This window comes from Salvelinus alpinus, chromosome 28 (genome assembly GCF_045679555.1).
Source record: "Salvelinus alpinus chromosome 28, SLU_Salpinus.1, whole genome shotgun sequence".
Classification (NCBI taxonomy): domain Eukaryota; kingdom Metazoa; phylum Chordata; class Actinopteri; order Salmoniformes; family Salmonidae; genus Salvelinus; species Salvelinus alpinus.
In genome coordinates this window covers 12,007,596-12,030,939 of record NC_092113.1, presented here as the reverse complement: position 1 = coordinate 12,030,939, position 23,344 = coordinate 12,007,596, and the positions used below count along the sequence as shown (strand labels likewise).

The 23,344-nt window shown below is 42.0% G+C and overlaps 1 protein-coding gene across 3 annotated transcripts; it reads right to left on the bottom strand.

Moving 5' to 3' along the window:
- Positions 1-531: 531 nt before the first annotated feature.
- On the bottom strand, positions 532-21,372 carry LOC139557182 (mitochondrial carrier homolog 1-like). Of its 3 annotated transcripts, XM_071371645.1 has the most exons (12): positions 21,099-21,372; positions 14,509-14,593; positions 14,312-14,418; positions 13,971-14,048; positions 11,862-11,919; positions 10,382-10,433; positions 9,122-9,181; positions 8,715-8,808; positions 6,851-6,898; positions 6,573-6,640; positions 2,501-2,576; positions 2,175-2,376 (listed from the first exon to the last, which is right to left on the bottom strand). In XM_071371645.1, the coding sequence occupies exons 1-12, from the start codon at positions 21,258-21,260 to the stop codon at positions 2,302-2,304; spliced, it is 963 nt and encodes a 320-aa protein (XP_071227746.1). In that variant the 5' UTR covers positions 21,261-21,372; the 3' UTR covers positions 2,175-2,301. The 3 variants fall into 3 exon arrangements, with proteins under 3 accessions (XP_071227748.1, XP_071227746.1, XP_071227747.1); XM_071371647.1 differs by lacking the exon at positions 14,509-14,593 and having other exon boundaries at positions 532-2,376; positions 21,099-21,232; XM_071371646.1 differs by lacking the exons at positions 2,175-2,376; positions 2,501-2,576; positions 6,573-6,640; ... (1 more) ...; positions 8,715-8,808; positions 9,122-9,181 and adding an exon at positions 9,660-10,006.
- Positions 21,373-23,344: the final 1,972 nt, after the last annotated feature.

Genomic DNA, 23,344 nt, shown 5'->3' with positions numbered 1-23,344 from the left:
GTAACAATAAAGTATAGTCCCTCTACCCTTTCAAATTTGTACATATACGAATTTTGGATAACTGCTTGTATAAACACATTGTTAAATGATATATAGCATGTATCAACTATATTATAGTTGTTACTCATGTAAAATATACAAAATCCTAGAGATAGAGCTGCCCAGAGATTTCGCCCTAGTGTCATCATTAGGTCAACAGTCTGGCAGGGGGTCTTCAATCCATCTTCTATTAAATCCTTGCAAGAGCTCTGTTGGTCTGGCTATAAATTGTAAGTTCAACATGCTCATTTAACTTTTTTTCTGTGCTAGGATCAGAAACACACAACCTTTTTAGATTTGTTGCAAGGTGAGTGCCTTGTTCAATTTATGTTATTTCATCAACAGGGACAACCAGTTCTTTTGGGGTTTTGAACATCATTCATGGCAAGACAGGTCACCTCTGTGACCCACTGGGTAAAAGAAAGACTGCTTTGTGCAGACTGGACATGTAAAACATCTCCTGGCATGCACAATGGATTTTAACTGGTCAGATAGATTTTATATTACAAATGGGTTTAATGAAAAGCTGATGAATGATTAACTATACAGGGAACAAAAAGTATGTGTGTGTCCCAACTAATACATTTACAGGAAATGACCACTCTGACCCTCTCATTCAAGCTGCTGCCTGGCACAAAAATAACGTGTGTGTGTGTGTGTGTCTGCCCAGTTGATCCCAGAGAAATGACTACTTGTAGACCATCACATCATCCATGTCATTTCATTTTTTAAATATAAAACCAGATCAAAGGATAGGTTAAAAACAAACACAGATACTGTGGAATAGACAAGAATGCCAGGTTTCATATTATTTCAGGAAAATAAGACATCGGAAATGCAAGGTTGCAAAGCAACTGCCTCGCCATTGCTTCTCCCTCTTTCGGGGATCACAGTTTACAGGGAATGTTTGACTGGAACACACACACACACACACACACACACACACGAGAGTGAATACTCATGACATTTTGAGAAAAAAAAACATACAGAAAGATTACAGCATTGGACACCATATTCTCAATTACATGGTATAAAGATGCACACATAATAAACCCACTCACACACTTGGCAAAGCATGTCTCTTCTGCAAGCTTTTTCCCACACATTATTTAAAGTAGACATGATTAGAGCAATCCATTGCAAAAAAAATCTGGAATAAGGACACAAAAACAGCCCATACCAAACCCGGTCAAGATCATTTTGTGGTTAACACTGATCACGGGGGCAGGGGGAGACACAATATGATAATGTTAACGAGGAGGTAAGGTGATTCCTTTTATTTATATGCTACTACAAGTGGTTAACTGTAAACTATCAGGTTAATTGGCGTCTTCAACTGCAGTCAAAAAGGAACTCAAAGAAATGGTCGGTTCAAAGATCAGGCACACACCCTTAGCCTGAATGCAAAATGTATCATAATATGCATAAAATGCTCAGCCATTGTCATCACATAATTGAGCATTTCTTTGTCATTGGTAACACAAACATACCCATTATTTTGCACTAGTTAGATATATCACTTTTTGATATATTATACATCAAGGACAGTTGTCAATATGGCCACAGAGAAAACCTTTTTTGGATGGCAGGCTAAGTTTTTAGACATCACTGAAAACCACTGGTTGCCCTCTGAATTCCTCCCGTTTCTTACTCCTCTCATGGCAGGCGAACACTGGAGCTGCAATTTGTAAGAATTGGCGAGGCAAAGGATCCCCTTTGAATGCAACCACACTTATCATGCTACTGGGAAGATCATTTGAAAAATAAACATTTGGCATATTTCAATAGATGACGTTATCAACTATCCAATTCCAAAGCCTATATAGAACTTAATTAAACTGTATATAAAAATAAATAAATTGCAAAATGAAGATAGATTTGAATAAAGAAATAAAACATTTGTAACTTTAGGCTGGGATAGTAAAAGGAGATTATACTCTCAGCATTCAACCAAGAGGACATCTATTGGATAGCATTTTGATTTGCTCACATTAATTCTCCAACCTCTTACTTTTGAGTGGCTACACTAATACTTAAGATTAAAAACAAAATTAACAAAACAACGTCTTTTCTAAGTAACTTTGATTCAGCAAAAAAAGATCAGTAGATCACCAAGCCCATTGATATCTTGCTGCTCCTGCTGTACCCACCAGGGTGTTTAAGGTGAGGGGAAGGTTTGACTTGGTGGGCTGCACGTTGGTCTCACTGAGGTACCAGTTAGGAGGGAGAACAGTGGCACAGGTTGTGCGGTGGTTGATGACATCACTCCTCAGTCAAGGCCATTGCTTTCACAGGTACGCGGCGGAAGAAGAAGCTGGATCCTCGGAAGAGATGGCCCTGATCGGTGAGGCACAAAAAGACAGGTTTCAGACATGCGCTACCAGAGAAAACAAAAATATACTCACACACAAATACAACCAGTATGAGTGGGTTCCATTTGCTCCACATAAGTGGACTGTACCTCATGGCTCAGGTGAGCCCAACAGCGCACCCAGGACTTGAAGATGGGAGAGTTAGGGGGAACACCAGCCACTAAGCTGTGAACACACAAGGCAGAGATCCATTAAAAGCTGAACCCACAAGCTAAAGGATTGATCTAATGGACGTCAAACAAATCAATAGAAACCATATCCCATCAAGTCTATGTATTGACTTCATATGAAAGTTGAGACAGATACAACATTATTACTATTTTCAACTGGCACCAGCTATAGTACAGTTAAGTACAGGAAACGGACCGTAACAAGGGCATAATCAGTGGTACTTTCTACTGTTGTTGTGCTCTTGACTTAAAGAAGATGGGCTTGCTTCAGTGAGAGATCACTGACTCGGGTATGCTTGGAACCCTTACAAACTGAATTGAATAATTACCTATGTAATAACAAATGATGTATGATGTACAGTAATCTTGTCCTCCAGCAAATAATACTAGGACACTTTGTGACAGATGTTGTACACAGACAGTTGGGAATTGAACAGTGATAACTAATCAATTTATTATTCTTATTGCCTGCATTTAAAAATGTTCAGCTAAATATATCCACTCGAGCAATGGTTGAGTTTTACCAACCCCAACCAATGAACTATATGATAAAACCCAGACACCAACTCGGCCAGAGAGGCCAGAAACCCCCCACTCCATTGGCCCCCACTCAATACCCCACCCCACTACCCCTCATGCTGACATGACAGCAGCCCCTCACACCACTACCCCTCATGCCGACAGGAGAGCACCTCATACACCCCCGCCACTACCACCCCATGCCGACAGGACAGTACCCCCCTGCACGATTTTGAATAACTTTCCAGCAAGACAGCTATGCTGAAGTGGCACGAAGAATAGAGAACCCTGCTGCAGCCGAGCTAAACCAGATAAGGCATCTGCTGAAGAATCTGCCAAAAATCCATTAATTCCATCTGTTATTATCAGAAATAGAATTAGAAACACAACCTATAATATTATTACGGGTTCAGTTTTAGATAAGCTACCCAGGAAAGGTTTCACATTTTCTCATATAAATATATGTAGCTTCAGAAACAAAGTTCATGATTAGAAATTTGCTCATTTCAGATATGAATATATCAGCCATTTCTGAGACTCATTTAGACAGCACCTTTAATGAAACAGCAGTAGGAATACAAGGATATAACATCTATAGAAAAGACAGGAATGTCAACGGGGGATGGGTTGCTGTATATATTCAGAGACATTCCTGTTAAGCTCAGAGGATCTCATGACAAATGAAGTAGAAGGGCTGTGGCTGCAGGTTCACCTGCCTCATCTGAAGCGTCTTCTTTTAGGGTGCTGCTATAGGCCACCAAGTGCAAACTGTCAAAATCTGGTGAATGTGTGTGTGATGTTAGATACAGTCTCTGATGCTAACAGAGAAATGTATTTTCTTGGTGACCTCTCAAGAGGAAACTTTTTACTGTGACTAATGCCTGTAACATGACAGGTTATCACTCAACCAACTACAGTGTATACCAATAGTGTTGGTTCTGTGATATCCATATTTTCACTAATGCTGCAGAGCTTTGCTACAAAGCAATATCAGTCCTCATTGGCTGTATTGACCATAACAGTGTAGCAATAACAAGGAGAGCCAAAGTAACAAAGGCAGGGCCTAAAGTTTTTAAGAGATCATACAAAATGTTTTCTCAGGACTCTTTTGTTGAAGGTGTAAAACATTTATGTTGGTCTGATGTGTATAAGGAGGAGAATCCAGATGCAGCACCTGAGAGTATTTGTAAAATTATTCTTGCCAATTTTTGACAAGCGTGCACCTGTTAATTAAGAAACTAACTGTGAGAACTGTTAGAGCCCATTGGATCGATGAGGAATTGAAAAATCGTATGGTTAAAATAAATTATGCAAAAAAGGTGGCAAACAATTCAGGCTGCTCAGAAATTGTGACTAAACTTAAAATCAAATCAAACTTCATTTGTCACATGCGCCGGATACAAGTGTAGACTTTACTGTGAAATGTTTACTTACAAGCCCTGAACTCTTCTTGAAGTGCACTGTTGGTTAATATTTACCAAGTAGACTAAAATAAAAAGTAACACAATAACAATAATGAGGCTATATACAGGGGGCACCGGTACTGAGTCAGTGTGCGGGGATATAGGTTAGTTGAGGTAATTTGTACATGTAGGTAGGGGTGAAGTGACTACGCATAGATAATAAACAGCGAGTAGCAGCAAAAGAGAGGGAGGGGGGGGTGGGGGGTCGATGTAAATTGTCCGGTGGTGATTTTATTAATTGTTCAGCAGTCTTATGGCTTGGGGGTTGACGCAATAGCACCAAAAATGGCTTTGGTGAAACTGCTTCCGTTAGTGACGCCTCTGTTAGAAACACAACAATCTAACGAAGAGGAAGTGTGGATGACTCTGATGAGGGAGTTAGAGTTGTCTAAGTAGTGACCACAAAGAGCTGAGTACTCAAGGTCTAACTACTGAGAAAGGGTATATATACTGTGCTAAAAGGAGAGAACAGGGTCACAACCTGGAGTTCTGAACTCATAGACTATTTGTCTTGTTTAAAACTACCACTGTTACCAATTGGAAACCTTAGTTCGTTTTATACTTATACGCTCGTTGAAGTACCTTAGTCCTTTCCTGACTATACTATTCAAAGTACCATACCTAGATGTAAACCTACTCCAGAGCGCTCAGGACAACGACCCTAAGCACACAGCCAAGACAATGCCGGAGTGGCTTCGGGGCAAGTCTATGAATGTCCTTGAGTGGCCCAGCTAGAACGCAGACATGAACATCTCTGGAGAGACCTGAAAATAGCTGTGCAGAAGCGCTTCGGACAGAGCTTGAGAGGATTTGCAGAGAAGAATGGAAGAAACTCCCCAAATACAGGTGTGCCAAGCTTGCAGCATCATACTCAAGAAGACTCGAGGCTGTAATCGCTACCAAAGGTTCTTCAATAAAGTACTGAGTAAAGGGTCTGAATACGTTTTCTAAAAACCTGTTTTTGCTTTGTCATTATGAGGTATTGAGTGTAGATTGATGGGAAAAAACTATTTAATCTATTTTAGAATAAGGCTGTAATGTATCAAAATGTGGAAAAAGTCAAGGGGTCTGAATACTTTCCGAAAGCACTATGTGATATCAACAGAGAGGTATATTTTCTGGGTAACCTAAATATTGACTCGTTGTCATCAAGCTTCCCACTCAAAAATAAGCTTTAAACTGTAACCGACGCCTGCAATCTGGTTCAGGTTGTCAACCTATCAAGGTATTTACAAACAAAACAGGAACAAAATCATCCACGTGTATTGATTACATCTTTACTAATGCTTCTGAAATCTGTTCTAAAACAGTATCTACACCCATTCGATGTAGTGATCATAGTATAACAGTCATATCTAGAAAAAACAAAGTTCCAAAGACAGCCTAAAATTGTGTATAAGCAATCATAGAAGTCATTGCAAAACCTCTTGTATGTTGAAGATGTGAGAAAATATTTGTTGGTCTGTATCATGTATGAAACTGCGCCCATCACGAAACAGACTGTTAGAACTGCCAAATCCCCATTGATAGATGATGAATTGCTGAGCGGCATAAGGCAAAGGGAATAGCAAAGAAGTCTGACAACACAGTAGACTGGCAAACATACAGTAAATTGAGAATTCACATAAGTAAACTAAACAAAAGGAAGAAGAGGCTTTACTGAGCCAGACAAAGTTCTCTTTTCGATGAGATCGCAAGCACTTCCCAACAGGAGCATCATTTCGATCTCAACTGTGCTTCATCACAACTAATCTTGATGACCATGAAAACACCCCAAATCAACATTTCAGCACAATCTTTTCAACAAGAGCAGCAGCATTTTGATCTTCATCATACCTACCAACAGAATATTTTAAGCAGACAATCAAAGCTCTATTTTTTCAACGAGAAGCGTGCACGTTTTTGCACTGTATTGTGAGTGCTCTGGTCATCTTGAGTTAAAAACGTTTCAACTTTTTTAAACAGACAGAAAAACTGAGGTGTGATTCCCAGCCTTACTAATCACTTACCCACAGTTGTTGACTGCCATCAGGTCAGCCACCAGCATAAATGGGTATGTCAACACACTCACTGCAATCTGGAGACAGAGGTAGGGAGATCAAACATGGGACAACAAGGTGAACACAACTGTCATAGGTGCAACACCATCTGATTAGCATTGTAAAACAAGGAGGCTTTTAGAACTGAGATAAACAAGGGAAACAGATACTCAAAATAGCCCCACCGCCACAGTTCATTCATAAAAATATAGTACAATGACATGCAGAGGTTGTGCAGCTGAACTTACCCCCATCACAAACTTAGTGTAGCTTCTCACTGCTGGGGCTTGGCTGAACTGCAAAAAGGTGTGAGAGGGAAGCATTTATAAAATAATGGTGTTAGGCATTTTCTGCGCACAAAACAGCTTGGAAATATGCAAAAAAATACTGTATTATTCACATTTCTAGTGAGAATGTATCTTGTTGTTTATTTTACGGTGTCCACGAGCAAGCTGTGATTATTTAAGAGGATTTAAACTCAGTGAAAATGTATTGCATGCGATGCAATCACTAGATCCAGTATTCCATACTCTTGTCGTCACCTTTTGCATGATGCAAGGGATATTTTGTGGACAGAAAATGTTCCTCTTTATCTTCATCATGTTGGTTTTCTACTGTGCGCCGTCATGAACATACTGTATTCCAACACATGATGTCATGATCTCTTTTATCATCCCTGACTCTGGGGCATCTGAGATCTTGAACCAGTGTTGAGCGGGCCAGATGTCAACTGGCTACCCAGTCATTGCTGGATTGATCAGACCCTCCAGCCCAATGTTCAGCTGCAAGGTATCAACCCCTACCCTGTACCCCATTGTCACTGGATTACCAGACCCTGCCACAGACAGATTCAAGGAAGGCCTTGAACCCTGGACCATCACCCTCTGTGCACATTCACTTTAAACAGAATAGCATGATGATGATATTTTACTATTCCTATCCATTTGATATCATTAAAAAGTAGAAAGAATACATTGCATCCAGACAGGGGATGGAACTGATTCAGGAACAGAACCCGAAAACAACATACTTTTTAAAGGAATAGAAACGGAACAAAAGTGATCCATACTGGTCCGGAACAGAAACTTTATTTTAAAACCATGAGAACAAGTTAATAACGTTAATTTACGTTTCAGACATTTTTTTTGTCCCACAAAAAAACACAAAGCGCCTATGCAAAGCCCTTACTCTGTCACTATTCCAGTGCCAGCTGAAAATATTTGCCTGTGTGTGTGTGCGTGTTTAGTCTACCTGTCCCTCCCCCATCCGAAGCATAGGCTACTATACTGACGTTACGAGTGTGATTCAGAAGATAGGGAGAGATTTTTTATTAGTTTGAGATTAATGGATGAACGTTTCACGTTGGATTTATTAACTACAAAAAAGGTAGGACGCGTTTTTAATTCTGGTGCCACTGTGCATACACACAAGCTTTTTAGCTAGCTTGCTACTTAAGTTACTTAATTGAAGCCGCTCCTCCTAGGTATAATTCTGTGGACCTAATTCAGATAATGCATGCCATAACAACATGTCCAGCAGGTCAAGACCCCTCATCAACCCTCTCTCACCACCTGCAAAATTTCAGTCGCATCTTGCGCCATAGGCTACACTTGTCTGTCCATCACGCATGTAAACAACTAGTTTGCCTGCTCTATCCACACTGATTGGTAAAGTAATTAAATGAGCTAAAAACTGTTGACTTCACAGGTTAAAAAGCTACAGGAAGGAATGATATAAACCAGTACTTTTCTTTGGTTCGAACCGGTTCAGAACGGTATTTTGCTGGTCGGAACAGTGGAACGGAACAAAAAAAAAAGTGTTTCTGTTCAGAATAAAAAGCCTATAAAATACATTTGGTTCCAACCCCTGATTGCATCTGATGAAAACTCATGTCCGTTACTGGACAAAGGATGAAGTAGAATATGTTTTTAAAATTCTCTTTATGTTATTCAAGAGTGGGTAACAAGTCAAGTAGGTTATTGTCTTCTTCCTACCCTTATGGCCTCGTAAAGTATCTACAATTTCAACAATTTCTCACTGGGGTTTACAACAGGTTATTTTAGTGACAGCTGATCTTAGACCAGTGCTTAGAGGTGTCTGTACTGTGCTTACATTGTTGTCCACTGCGTAGGTGTTGATGAAATGGGCCAGGAGGTTACAACACCACAGGAAGATGACCTCACCCAGGACATGGGGCACAACCCCCCTGCAAACACACCAATAATAGACAAGGCCGTAAATATAGTACAGGCCAAAACAATTTCAAAGGTTTTGAACCAGTAATATTGAGTCATACCATGATTTGAATTTGGTTCGCTGAGGTAGTATACATAAAGGATAATGATGTCCTTTAACCTATAGTGCTACACAAACTAGAACACCCACACAAACATTGCGGTCATGTAGTCAGTGAGAATGATGGTTAATTCCAAAGAGTAAATGTGTCTCACTTCTCCCACTTGTCTGACTGCTAAGAAATGAAATTACTTTACAAAGTGGTATGAAAAAGCATGACTTACGCAAAGAATCCCCCAACACCCTCCTCCTTGAAGATGTTGGCTATGCAGCTGAACAACCCCCTTCCCAGAGGAAATAAAGATGAAAAGTTTCAGCCAAGTGTTAATAATTTACAACGCGTTTAAAACCTCTGAGTGCCTCTAATGCAACTAAGCTATCAATTCTACTACTTCAACCTATGTAGACCTCTAATATAGCATTTTTGCATAATAAGTAAACATTCTGTATTGCACCATGTCACTGTCAGTGGAATCATTAAGTTGCAGTAATGACATTCTTCCCAAATGTTTGATGAATTCAGATAAGTCAAATTCAAATTTTATTTGTCACATACACGTGATTAGCAGATGTTATTGCGGGTGTAGGGAAATTCTTGTACTTCTAGCTCCGACAGTGCAGTAATATAAATTACACTACATATACGCAATACACACAAATCTAAGTAGGAATGAATGAAGACTATATACATATGGACGAGCGATGTCAGAGAGGAACGGACTAAGATACAGTAGAATAGTATAGAATACAGTATATACATATGATATGAGTAATGCCAGATATGTAAACATTATTAAAGTGACTAGTGTTCCATTCCTTAAAATGGCCAGTGATTTCCAGTCTATGCCTATAGGCAGCGGCCTCTAATGTGCTAGTGATGGCTGTTTAACAGTCTGATGGCCTTGAGATAGAAGCTGTTTTTAAGTCTCTCGATCCCAGCTTTGATGCACCTCGCCTTCTGGATGATAGAGGCAGTGGCTCGGATGGTTGATGTCCTTGATCTGTTTGGCCTTCCTGTGACATCGGGTGCTGTAGGTGTCCTGGAGGGCGGGTAGTTTGCCCCCGGTAATGTGTTGGGCAGACCGCACCACCCTCTGGAGAGCCTGCATCTGTAAAAGTTTGTGAGGGTTTTAGGTGACAAGCCAAATTTCTTTAGCCTCCTGAGGTTGAAGAGGCTCTGTTGTGCCTTCTTCACCACACTGTCTGTGTGGGTGGTCCATTTCAGTTTGTCAGTGATGTGTACCCCAAGGAACTTGAAGCTTTCCACCTTGTCCACCGCGGTCCCGCCAATGTAGATCGGGGGAGTGCACCCTCTGCTGTTTCCTGAAGTCCACGATCATCTCCTTTGTTTTGTTGACTGAGTGAGAGGTTGTTTTCCAGGCACCACACTCCCAGAGCCCTCACCTCCTCGCTGTATGAGTCAACTACTCCTTTTGTAAATTTGCATACAATATCTGAGGTATGCTGCATGTGTCACACCTTACCTGTACTTGATCTCTCTCCCCACAAACTGGGCCATGCAGCGCACTGAGATCACTAAAAACAGGACAACTGAACATCAGGGGAGCAAACATTGTTACAGTGCCTAGTGAAAGTCTACACACCCCTTACACAGTCTTCCCATTTTGCTGCCTTAAAATTAAACAAAAAAAACATTTGATTTTGACCGGTAGTGTACAGTATATCCATTGTTTTTATAAAAATTGCTCAAGTTCAGTAAATTTGTATTTTGGGGGGGGGACTGGCCCATTCAGGAACACTCAACACCTATTGGAAAGCCATTCTGGTGTGTCTTTGGCATTATCATTTGTGTAATTGTCCCGCTGCAAAATATAACTTTTGTAGGCTACAAGCAAACGAGAACACCAGTTGTCTGATACTGACCGATTAAAGGGTGGCTGGCCCAGCGGCCGCTTGAAAACTCTCAGATAGAGCACGTTATGACGTCTTGCCTGGGTTTGTTTTGTCTCCCCTAAAGTTTGATATTTCATAATCACAAATGATGTAATTGAGACTTACTGAGTCTGGCTTTAACGGTCTTGTTGAGTAAAGGTTAAATAAAAAATATATACAATAAAAAAAACAGAATGAATGATTTGGAGTGGATTTCTTTAACACAGGCTTTCATCTTTTCACTTTGTCATACAGGCCAGTAATGTGGCGTGAATGCAATGTTGTTGATCCTTTGTATTTTAAAATATTGTGATGGCAGCATCAAGTTATGGGTATTCTTGTCACCTGCAGGGACTTGGAAGTTTGCCAGGATCAAAATAAATATAAAATGGACAAAGCCCAGGTAAAAGATTAGAAGAAAACACCCCTGTCTTCTGAAAACCTAACCTACAATAGTTTCATTTTTCAGCTAGACAGTTACACAAATGTTAACGCCAAAGACACACCAGAAAGGCTCTCCAAGAGGTATTGAGTGGTCCAGTCTCAATCATTACTTAAATTTGCTTGAAAATCAGAGACAATATTTTAATATTGTTGTCCATCAATGATTCCCAACCAAATTTACTGAGCTTGAGCTGTGCAAAGTTGGAAAAATCTTATTCACAGCTGTAATGGCTGCCAAAGGTGCTTCCACCAAGTATTAACTCTGGGCTTGAAGACAGACACAATCAAGACAAATATATATATATATATATTTTTAATTATTATTATCAATTTCAAAAGTTCTTTCACTTTGAAAATGTGGAGTAGGTTGTGTAGATCGGTAGGAGGAAAAAAACGAATATACTCCTTTTTAGATCCAATTTTAAGGCAGCAAAATGTGAAGACTTTGCAAGGGGTGTGTAGGCTTTCACTAGTGACTGGATCTGCAGAACATCACAAGGAAACGAAACCTTAGAGCTAACAAATAAATAAGGCCAATCTGCAGTGTCCATTAAAATACAAAGCTATGAACTCCTTGCCAACAGAGAAAATAAACAGACAGCAAACAGCAATAGCCTTAGGACTTACCATGGAAGGGATGAGTGGCTATCCTGGACAGGCACTGGATGACCATCTCATGTGAGGTCTTGAGAGAAAATCAAACAGTGCAGTGGGCATAGTTATGCAAAACTGCTACATCTAATCTGTTCAGAAATCACCAATGTAGGCTATACTGGAAGCTAGTGCAAACACAAAGATGAAGATAAGACCAGCAAATTAAGAATTTCTCAACATAATGTTATACTTTATCAACTATAACATAAGAGTGGATTTGTTAATTACTTGTTACAGGTACAGTGAGGGAAAAAAGTATTTGATCCCCTGCTGATTTTGTACGTTTGCCCACTGACAAAGAAATTATCAGTCTGTAATTTTAATGGTAGGTTTATTTGAACAGTGAGAGACAGAATATCAACAAAAAAATCCAGAAAAACGCATGTCAAAAATTTTATAAATTGATTTGCATTTTAATGAGGGAAATAAGTATTTGACCCCTCTGCAAAACATGACTTAGTACTTGGTGGCAAAACCCTTGTTGGCAATCACAGAGGTCAGATGTTTCTTGTAGTTGGCCACCAGGTTTGCACACATCTCAGGAGAGATTTTGTCCCACTCCTCTTTGCAGATCTTCTTCAAGTCATTAAGGTTTCGAGACTGACGTTTGGCAACTCGAACCTTCAGCTCCCTCCACAGATTTTCTATGGGATTAAGGTCTGGAGACTGGCTAGGCCACTCCAGGACCTTAATGTGCTTTGTCTTGAGCCACTCCTTTGTTGCCTTGGCCGTGTGTTTTGGGTCATTGTCATGCTGGAATACCCATCCACGACCCATTTTCAATACCCTGGCTGAGGGAAGGAGGTTTTCACCCAAGATTTGACGGTAGATGGCCCCGTCCATCGTCCCTTTGATGCGGTGAAGTTGTCCTGTCCCCTTAGCAGAAAAACACCCCCAAAGCATAATGTTTCCACCGCCATGTTTGACGGTGGGGATGGTTTCTTGGGGTCATAGGCAGCATTCCTCCTCCTCCAAACACGGCAAGTTGAGTTGATGCCAAAGAACTCCATTTTGGTCTCATCTGACCACAACACGTTCACCCAGTTGTCCTCTGAATCATTCAGATGTTCATTGGCAAACTTCAGACGGGCATGTATATGTTCTTTCTTGAGCAGGGGGACCTTGCGGGCGCTGCAGGATTTCAGTCCTTCACGGCGTAGTGTGTTACCAATTGTTTTCTTGGTGACTATGGTCCCAGCTGCCTTGAGATCATTGACAAGATCCTCCTGTGTAGTTCTGGGCTGATTCCTCACCATTCTCATGATCATTGCAACTCCACGAGGTGAGATCTTGCATGGAGCCCTAGGCCAAGGGAGTTTGACAGTTCTTTTGTGTTTCTTCCATTTGCGAATAATCGCACCAACTGTTGTCACCTTCTCACCAAGCTGCTTGGCAATGGTCTTGTAGCCCATTCCAGCCTTGTGTAGATCTACAATCTTGTCCCTGATATCCTTGGAGAGCTCTTTGGTCTTGGCCATGGTGGAGAGTTTGGAATCTGATTGATTGATTGCTTCTGTGGACAGGTGTCTTTTATACAGGTAAGAAACTGAGATTAGGAGCACTCCCTTTAAGAGTGTGCTCCTAATCTCAGCTCGTTACCTGTATGAAAGACACCTGGGAGCCAGAAATCTTTCTGATTGAGAGGGGGTCAAATACTTATTTCCCTCATTAAAATGCAAATCAATTTATAACGTTTTTGACATGCGTTTTTCTGGATTTTTTTGTTGTTATTCTGTCTCTCACTGTTCAAATAAACCTACCATTAAAATTATAGACTGATCATTTCTTTGTCAGTGGGCAAACGTACAAAATCAGCAGGGGATCAAATACTTTTTTCCCTCACTGTATGCTGGCCATTCAAGTTATTTTATTTATGAGTTTATTTAAATAGGAATATACACACACAGATATCGTAATCATAATACTTAAAGAATGTTTAGGAAAGGGAGAATGATATGATTCACAAAAGAATGATTCACAAAACTATTCCTCCCAATTTACTAAACTCAACTGGCTTTACATAGACCCACCTGACATTTGATAGAGCACATAAAATGAATGTATCGCACTTTGACCTCTCACCTCTTTGACCACTTTCCTGAGGGAGGTCTTCAAGTCATCTCTGTTTGATACATTCTCTACCTGCTCTGCTGGAATGGCCTGTAGAGAAAAAAGATGTCAGGCCTTCAATAACGACATAAATTAAGTACTTCCAGCATTCTGTCACAAAGGTATTATTTAATTACATCCGTCTCTCTCATTTGATAAGGATACTCTGACTGTACGTTAGCAAGCGCCAATGATTGGTCGGATTATAAGCTTTTGTGGCCAGAGTTGCGCATTTCAAAGACCGATTGAGAGCAGTTGCAATATGTTACTACTGAGTATGAACTACCTCTCCTCTGGGTCTAGGATCCCCTTACCTGTTTGACTTTACTCCGGACCATGGTAGAGATGGCACTGGACATAATACGAGGGGACAGACCTCGGAAGAGTCCCCTCTTTCCATCCACCCTTATGATGTGCTGTGCTGTGGACAGATAGACATCACATTCCTGTCACCTCTTCTTCCCCATTCAGGGTGATGCATTAGGATGATAAGCCATTAAGACCCACTCACCATAGGAGAAGAATCCAGGGAGGTACAACACTTTCCTCCCAAACATGGTGGTTCCGACAGTTGGGATGAGGGGCTCATGTCCAATCTACATTTACATTTGAGTCATTTTTAGCAGACGCTCTTATCCAGAGCCACTTACAGTTAGTGCATTCACCAGCACCAGTTAGCCTTGAGCTAGCCTCGAGCTAGGCCCATCTGCCGGCTAGCTGAAGAGCTAGTGCCACTGCCACTGCCACGAAGCTAGCACCAGTTAGCAAACACTATTCTACAATTCACAACCTCTCTTTCGCCATCGCCATCTGGCTTGGATTCTCTGTCGACACAACCACGTCTGAGCAGACCCCCTCCGTCTGAGCAGACCACCCCCCGGGCTACTAACTTTACACGCCGCGTGCTAGCTTAGTGGAGGCCTCCTCTGCTCCATCTACGGCTGCCCCCTGGACACTATGATCACTTGGCTACATAGCTGATGCATGCTTGACTGTCCATTAATTCACGGTACTCCATTCTGTTTATTTGTGTCTTATCTGTCGGCTCTGTGCTTTAACTCAGGATCTGTGTGTAGTTAATCCGACCCTCTCTGCCTAGTCATCGCCATTTTTACCTGTTGTTGCTGTGTCAGACTAGCACCCTGTTATTGCTGCTGTTATCTTACCTGTTGTTTTAGCTAGCTCTCCCAATCAAGACCTGCAATCACTTTATGCCTTATTGTATGTCTCTCTCAAATATCAATATGCCTTGCATACTGTTGTTCAGGCTAGTTTTCATTGTCATTGTTTTGGTTTGCAATGGACCCTGTAGTTCCACTCTCCGTACCTCTGATACCCCCTTTGTCCCACCCCCCACACATGCGGTGACCTCACCCATTGAGACCAGCATGTCCAGAGATACAACCTCTCTTATCATCACCCAGTGCCTGGGCTTGCCTCCGCTGTACCCGCGCCCCTCCATACCCCTGTCTGCACATTATGCCCAGAATCTATTCTACCACGCCCATAAATCTGCTCCTTTTATTCTTTGTCCCCAACGCTCTAGGCGACCAGTTTTGATAGCCTTTAGCCGCACCCTCATCCTACTACTCCTCTGTTCCTCGGGTGATGTGGAGGTAAACCCAGGCCCTGCATGTCCCCAGTCACCCTCATTTGTTGACTTCTGCGATCGAAAAAGCCTTGGCCTCATGCATGTCAACATCAGAAGCCTCCTCCCTAAGTTTGCCTTACTCACCGCTTTAGCACACTCTGCCAATCCTGATGTCCTTGCCGTGTCCGAATCCTGGCTTAGGAAGGCCACCAAAAATTCTGAGATTTCCATACCCAACTATAACACTTTCCGTCAAGATAGAACTGCCAAAGGGGGAGGAGTTGCAATCTACTGCAGAGATAGCCTGCAAAGTTCTGTCATACTTTCCAGGTCTATGCCCAAACAGTTCGAACCTCTAATTTTAAAAATTAATCTCTCCAGAAATAAGTCTCTCACTGTTGCCGCCTGCTACCGACCCCCCTCAGCTCCCAGCTGTGCCCTGGACACCATCTGTGAATTGATCGCTCCCCATCTAGCTTCAGAGTTTGTTCTGTTAGGTGACCTAAACTGGGATATGCTTAACACCCCGGCAGTCCTACAATCCAAGCTTGATGCCCTCAATCTCACACAAATCATCAAGGAACCCACCAGGTACAACCCTAAATCCGTAAACATGGGCACCCTAATAGACATTATCCTGACCAACCTGCCCTCCAAATACACCTCTGCTGTCTTCAATCAAGATCTCAGCGATCACTGCCTCATTGCCTGTATCCGCCACGGGTCCGCGGTCAAACGACCACCCCTCATCACTGTCAAACGCTCCCTAAAACACTTCTGCGAGCAGGCCTTTCTAATCGACCTGGCCCGGGTACCCTGGAAGGATATTGACCTCATCCCGTCAGTTGAGGATGCCTGGTCATTCTTTAAATGTTACTTCCTCACCATATTAGACAAGCATGCTCCGTTCAAAAAATGCAGAACCAAGAACAGATATAGCCCTTGGTTCACTCCAGACCTGACTGCCCTCGACCAGCACAAAAACATCCTGTGGCGAACTGCAATAGCATCGAAGAGCCCCCGCGATATGCAACTGTTCAGGGAAGTCAGGAACCAATACACGCAGTCAGTCAGGAAAGCAAAGGCCAGCTTTTTCAAGCAGAAATTCGCATCCTGTAGCTCTAACTCCAAAAAGTTCTGGGATACTGTAAAGTCCATGGAGAACAAGAGCACCTCCTCCCAGCTGCCCACTGCACTGAGGCTAGGTAACACGGTCACCACCGATAAATCCGTGATAATCGAAGACTTCAACAAGCATTTCTCAATGGCTGGCCATGCCTTCTTCCTGGCGACTCCAACCTTGGCCAACAGCCCCGCCCCCCCCGCTGCTACTCGCCCAAGCCTCCCCAGCTTCTCCTTTACCCAAATCCAGATAGCAGATGTTCTGAAAGAGCTGGAAAACCTGGACCCATACAAATCAGCTGGGCTTGACAATCTGGACCCCCTATTTCTGAAACTGTCCGCCGCCATTGTCGCACCCCCTATTACCAGCCTGTTCAACCTCTCCTTCGTATCATCTGAGATCCCCAAGGATTGGAAAGCTGCCGCGGTCATCCCCCTCTTCAAAGGGGGAGACACCCTGGACCCAAACTGTTACAGACCTATATCCATCCTGCCCTGCCTATCTAAGGTCTTCGAAAGCCAAGTCAACAAACAGATCACTGACCATCTCGAATCCCACCGTACCTTCTCCGCTGTGCAATCGGGTTTCCGAGCCGGTCACGGGTGCACCTCAGCCACGCTCAAGGTACTAAACGACATCATAACCGCCATCGATAAAAGACATTACTGTGCAGCCGTCTTCATCGACCTGGCCAAGGCTTTCGACTCTGTCAATCACCATATTCTTATCGGCAGACTCAGTAGCCTCGGTTTTTCTAATGACTGCCTTGCCTGGTTCACCAACTACTTTGCAGACAGAGTTCAGTGTGTCAAATCGGAGGGCATGTTGTCCGGTCCTCTGGCAGTCTCTATGGGGGTACCACAGGGTTCAATTCTCGGGCCGACTCTTTTCTCTGTATACATCAATGATGTTGCTCTTGCTGCGGGCGATTCCCTGATCCACCTCTACGCAGACGACACCATTCTATATACTTCCGGCCCTTCCTTGGACACTGTGCTATCTAACCTCCAAACGAGCTTCAATGCCATACAACACTCCTTCCGTGGCCTCCAACTGCTCTTAAACGCTAGTAAAACCAAATGCATGCTTTTCAACCGTTCGCTGCCTGCACCCGCACGCCCGACTAGCATCACCACCCTGGACGGTTCCGACCTAGAATATGTGGACATCTATAAGTACCTAGGTGTCTGGCTAGACTGCAAACTCTCCTTCCAGACTCATATCAAACATCTCCAATCCAAAATCAAATCAAGAATCGGCTTTCTATTCCGCAACAAAGCCTCCTTCACTCACGCCGCCAAACTTACCCTAGTAAAACTGACTATCCTGCCGATCCTCGACTTCGGCGATGTCATCTACAAAATAGCTTCCAACACTCTACTCAGCAAACTGGATGCAGTTTATCACAGTGCCATTCGTTTTGTTACTAAAGCACCTTATACGACCCACCACTGCGACCTGTATGCCCTAGTCGGCTGGCCCTCGCTACATGTTCGTCGTCAGACCCACTGGCTCCAGGTCATCTACAAGGCTATGCTAGGTAAAGTGCCGCCTTATCTCAGTTCACTGGTCACGATGGCTACACCCACCCGCAGCACGCGCTCCAGCAGGTGTATCTCACTGATCATCCCTAAAGCTAAAACCTCATTTGGACGCCTTTCCTTCCAGTTCTCTGCTGCCTGCGACTGGAACGAATTGCAAAAATCTCTGAAGTTGGAGACTTTTATCTCCCTCAACAACTTTAAAAATCTGCTATCCGAGCAGCTAACCGATCGCTGCAGCTGTACATAGTCCATCTGTAAACTACCCACCCAATTTACCTACCTCACCCCCCATACTGCTTTTATTTATTTACTTTTCTGCTCTTTTGCACACCAGTACCAGTATCTCTTCTTGCACATGATCATCTGATGATTTATCACTCCAGTGTTAATCTGCTAAATTGTAATTATTCGATTTATTGCCTACCTCATGCCTTTTGCACACATTGTATATAGATTCTCTTTTTTCTACCATGTTATTGACTTGTTTATTGTTTACTCCATGTGTAACTCTGTGTTGTCTGTTCACACTGCTATGCTTTATCTTGGCCAGGTCGCAGTTGCAAATGAGAACTTGTTCTCAACTAGCCTACCTGGTTAAATAAAGGTGAAATAATTTTTTTTTTTTTAAATCATCTTAAGATAGGTTGGTGGGACAACCACATACAGTATCTCAGTCATAGTAAGTACATCAGCAAAGTCAGTGCTAGTAAGAAGAAAAAAGTGCGAGTGTTAGTTCACGAAAGGCAAGGGTGTATTTTCTTTTTAAAGCATACAACTTACTGCAATCAAGCTGGCATACTGAATGAAAAGATCCTAGAAATGTGTTTACATCACTGTTAGTGAGCATTTCTCCTTTGCCAAGATAATCCATCCACCTGACAGGTATGCCATATCAAGAAGCTGATTAAACAGCATGATCATTACCCAGGTGCACCTTGTGCTGGGGACAATAAAAGGGCACTCTAAAATGTGCAGTTTTGTCACACAACACATTGCCACTGATGTCTCAAGTTGAGGGAGCATACAATTGGCATGCTGAGTGGAGGAATGTCTACAAGAGCTGTTGCCAGATAATTTAATGTTCATTTCTCTACCATAAGCCGCATCAGCGTCATTTTAGAGAATTTGGCAGTACGTCCAACTGGCTTCACAACCACAGACCATATGTATGGCTTTGTGTGGGTGAGCGGTTTGCTCATGTCAACATTGTGAACAGAGTGTCCCATGGTGGCGGTGGGGTTATGGTATGAACAGGCATAAACTACAGACCAAAAAACAAAATAGCATTTTATCAATGACAATTTGAATGCACAGAGATATCGTGACGAGATCCTGAGGCCCATTGTCGTGCCATTCATCTGCCGCCATCACCTCATGTTTCAGGATGAGAATGCACAGCCCCATGTTGCAAGAATCTGTACACAATTCCTGGAAGCTGAAAATGTTCCAGTTCTTCCATGGCCTGCACACTCACCAGACATGTTTGGGATGCTCTGGATCTATGTTTATGACAGCGTGTTCCAGTTTCCACCACTATCCAGCAACTTCGCACAGCCATTGAAGAGGAGTGGGACAGCATTTCACAAGCAACAGCCTGATCAATTCTATGCGAATGAGATGTGTCACGCTGCATGAGGCAAATGGTGGTCACACCAGATAATGACTAGATTTTTACGGTATGTGAAATCCAATGATTAGGGCTTAATGAATTGATTTCAATTGACTGATTTCCTTATATGAACTGTAACTCAGTAAAATCTTTGAAATTGTTGCATGTTGCGTTTATATGTTTGTTCATATAGCTAGTTGTAGTGTTAGGACCTTGGCATGCACTTGCAGTTAGAAGAAGGGAGGCCATCTTGACAAGTACAGTTATGAAAAGAGGGCAGGTCGGCAGGCAGGGTTTTTAAGCATAGCTTTTTCGTTTTTTCATTTTATTTTGTGTATACATGGCAGCTAAAAGCTGAATTGTGTATACCAATAAACAAACTAACAAATACATCTAATTGTGACAGGAACTTGAAGGGATGATGATTAACATTAACATTTAATGTAAATAATATATGAAAATATTGCTTTCTGTCTTTCCCAGACACACTTACTTATGTGAGATAGCATTGCGGTTTATTTGAGGTTAGGCAAAGGAGAGATGATGCCCTATGACACCCAGCTAGCCGGTGTTATGCCGAAAATCCCCCCCCTCTTCTTATTTTCTTAATTTTGTGGCTAGAGTCCAATACTTTCTGTGGCACACATTAGAGTCAAATACTTTCTATAGAACAAACTTCACGTCAGGATAGGCAACCGAAATTAATAAGTAATGTATGTGTGTTATATTAAACATAGAAGAGGGAGTAAAATGTTGGCAAACAATAAACATTTCAGAACAACTATGGCTGAATTATTATCCTTACACTTTCAAAAATAATAGTCGAATAAAATATGGGACAGATTACGAATTTTGGCAGAGATGTATTTATAGACTAATACAAATCAGTAGAGGATTTAGGTACGGGACACATGGGCGGGGCGACACACAAGCTAGAACCGCCACATACATTTGAAACAAATAGCCAAACCGAAAACTGCTTTCTGCTACTAAGATCAGTGAAATGTATGCTAAACTGACAACGGAGTGAAGAGCAGAAATCTAAACTAGCAAACAAGTCGTAGAAGGGGGAGAGGATTTTCGGCACAACACCGGCGTCAAGCAAACTCAAACGCCCCATTGAGGTGGCACTTCAAAGTGATAGCTTTCGCGCTTGCTAGCTAAATAATTTATAACGCAAACGAATTATGTGGATTTAGTTAGATAAATTGAGTTTGCAAGTTTAGCTAGCTACCTGAATTAGCAGTTTGACGTACAGCAGCGGGTGTGTGATCACTGTCACCCCGGCTCCGAGAAGCACGATTGCTGTGTCCACGGCCGTCGTGGACGCATCCCGGTCAAATTTGGGCTCCCTTTGAGCACCTGTCTCACCGGACAAGTTCTCCGGTGTCACCATATTTACGGCGATATTGAGAATTTCGGAGACCGTGTAGGAAATGAGATGAGCAAAACAAGAATATAGGCATGTCACGTGATTCCTCGGCGCACCAAAACACAGGAGGCGGGACTACTTTTCATCCATGTGGAGAGGGAATGAGCTGCATGCACTTTTCTATCCAGCAGGTGGCAGTGTTTGTCAAAGACAATTGACAGTGCAATACGCAGGTTGGCATTTATTGCGATGACTCATGAGGAAGCTCTGCAGAGTGGACAGTAGCTGGCACCGCAATAAAGTCATAAAATCTGATTTATTTACCTAACCCAAACCACACTGCTAACCCTATCTACCTTACCCTAACTTTAAAATAAGATTATTTTTTTTAAACTACATTTTGGCGCTAGCAAATACCACAACCAGTTAGTTATCAAAACTCCACCTCGATATAAGAGAATGCAGTTGAGCGTTCCTCAGCCAACTACCATTTGTGGTGATCTGACTTAAGGAAAAAGAGATCAATATATTTTAAGCATAATTGAAACCGTTGAAGAAAGTCCTGCACCTTGGAAAAACTGTAAACTATAAGTTCGCTATAGTATTAAGGTCCCTTAGGTCGATATAGTATTTTTTAACAAGGTGGTCCACTTGTATTTCTCTATTTTACTTGCTCCCTCACGTCACATTGTAAAAAAAATCTGATAAGCCAGTTTGTATGTCCTTAACCTAGTACTAAGTGGCATACACATAACACCAAATGATTAGTAAATTAAATCCCAGACCATGAGAAAGTCTCCATGTTCCACATGACAAGTTATGGGAGATATAGGGAATATAGCTACTCTAAACAAAAGTGTAAATGTCAACAAGCCAATTGAGCAATCAACCAATCTGTTCAAACCAATATTCAAGTATTACACAATCAACACAGAATTCATGCAATACTCTTAAACGTTAGCACTTATTCAGCAATTAATGCTGAATCATCCTCCCACTGACCTCTTAGTTAAAAACAATGATTGTTCTGGGTTTTAAAGCTGAATTCCACATTGTTCATGTACAAGTGAGAATAAACAAGCTGATTGCCATGACAAAGGGAATGACACTTAAACTGTGCTTGCTAAGATACACAAATCAGTTAGGACATTATAGGATGAAAGTAAAACCTCTGGACTGCAATTATTTGTAGCCCAGTTGCTCATACACACACGCACAAATCTATCCCTTATGAGAGCGAGGAGGTTTGTGCTATAACAACCAGACTATGGCTGGTGGGTGTTTGTCTGCAGGCCGCATTGGGGGTGAGCAGAGCGTTGATTTACAATCATCATGGCTTGCACTCATCTCGTCATAACCCACCGGCTAGTTCCATTTGACTGGACAGAGGCAAGCTGCTGCTGTTCACTTATCGACACATCCATCATTTAAGCTGTCTGCTGATGCACAGCTGTTGAAACCAGGCAGCCACCACCACCACTACTACTACTACTACTACAGTTCTACATCAATATGTTATCTCCATTTTAGGATAAATAAAATACAAGTTTGTCAGATGTTTTCAGATTTCAAAAGTAGAATAATGTTGAGATATGTCCACATCCCAGGCCATCTCTGTTGTGTAGATTCAGCTATTCCTCCAACCCAAATTAATGGAAAAGATGAGCACCGTTTGATTTCCTGGTTTTATTCTGAGTTTATCTTTTCAGTTAATTTAGGATTGAGGCATATGAGCAGGATCTACACAACTAATGTCATGGGACATGAATTCATCTTGACATTAGCCTACTTTTGAGGTCTGAAAACTTATGACAAACTTTGGTTTGAAGGTGTAATGTCCCTTTAAATATGATGTAAACCGAAATAAATAAGGATTGCCCACCCCTGGCCTACAACGAGCACATTACAAAACACATTGTAAAGGTATATTTCAGTGATTGAAATACACAAAAACATCCTCAAATATATTTGTATTTATTATGGATCCCCATTAGCTGCTGCCAAGGCTACTCTTCCTGGGGTCCAGCAAAATTAAGGCAGTTTATGCAATTTTAAAAATATTACAATACATTCACAGACAGTGTGCCCTCAGGCCCCTCCTCCACCAC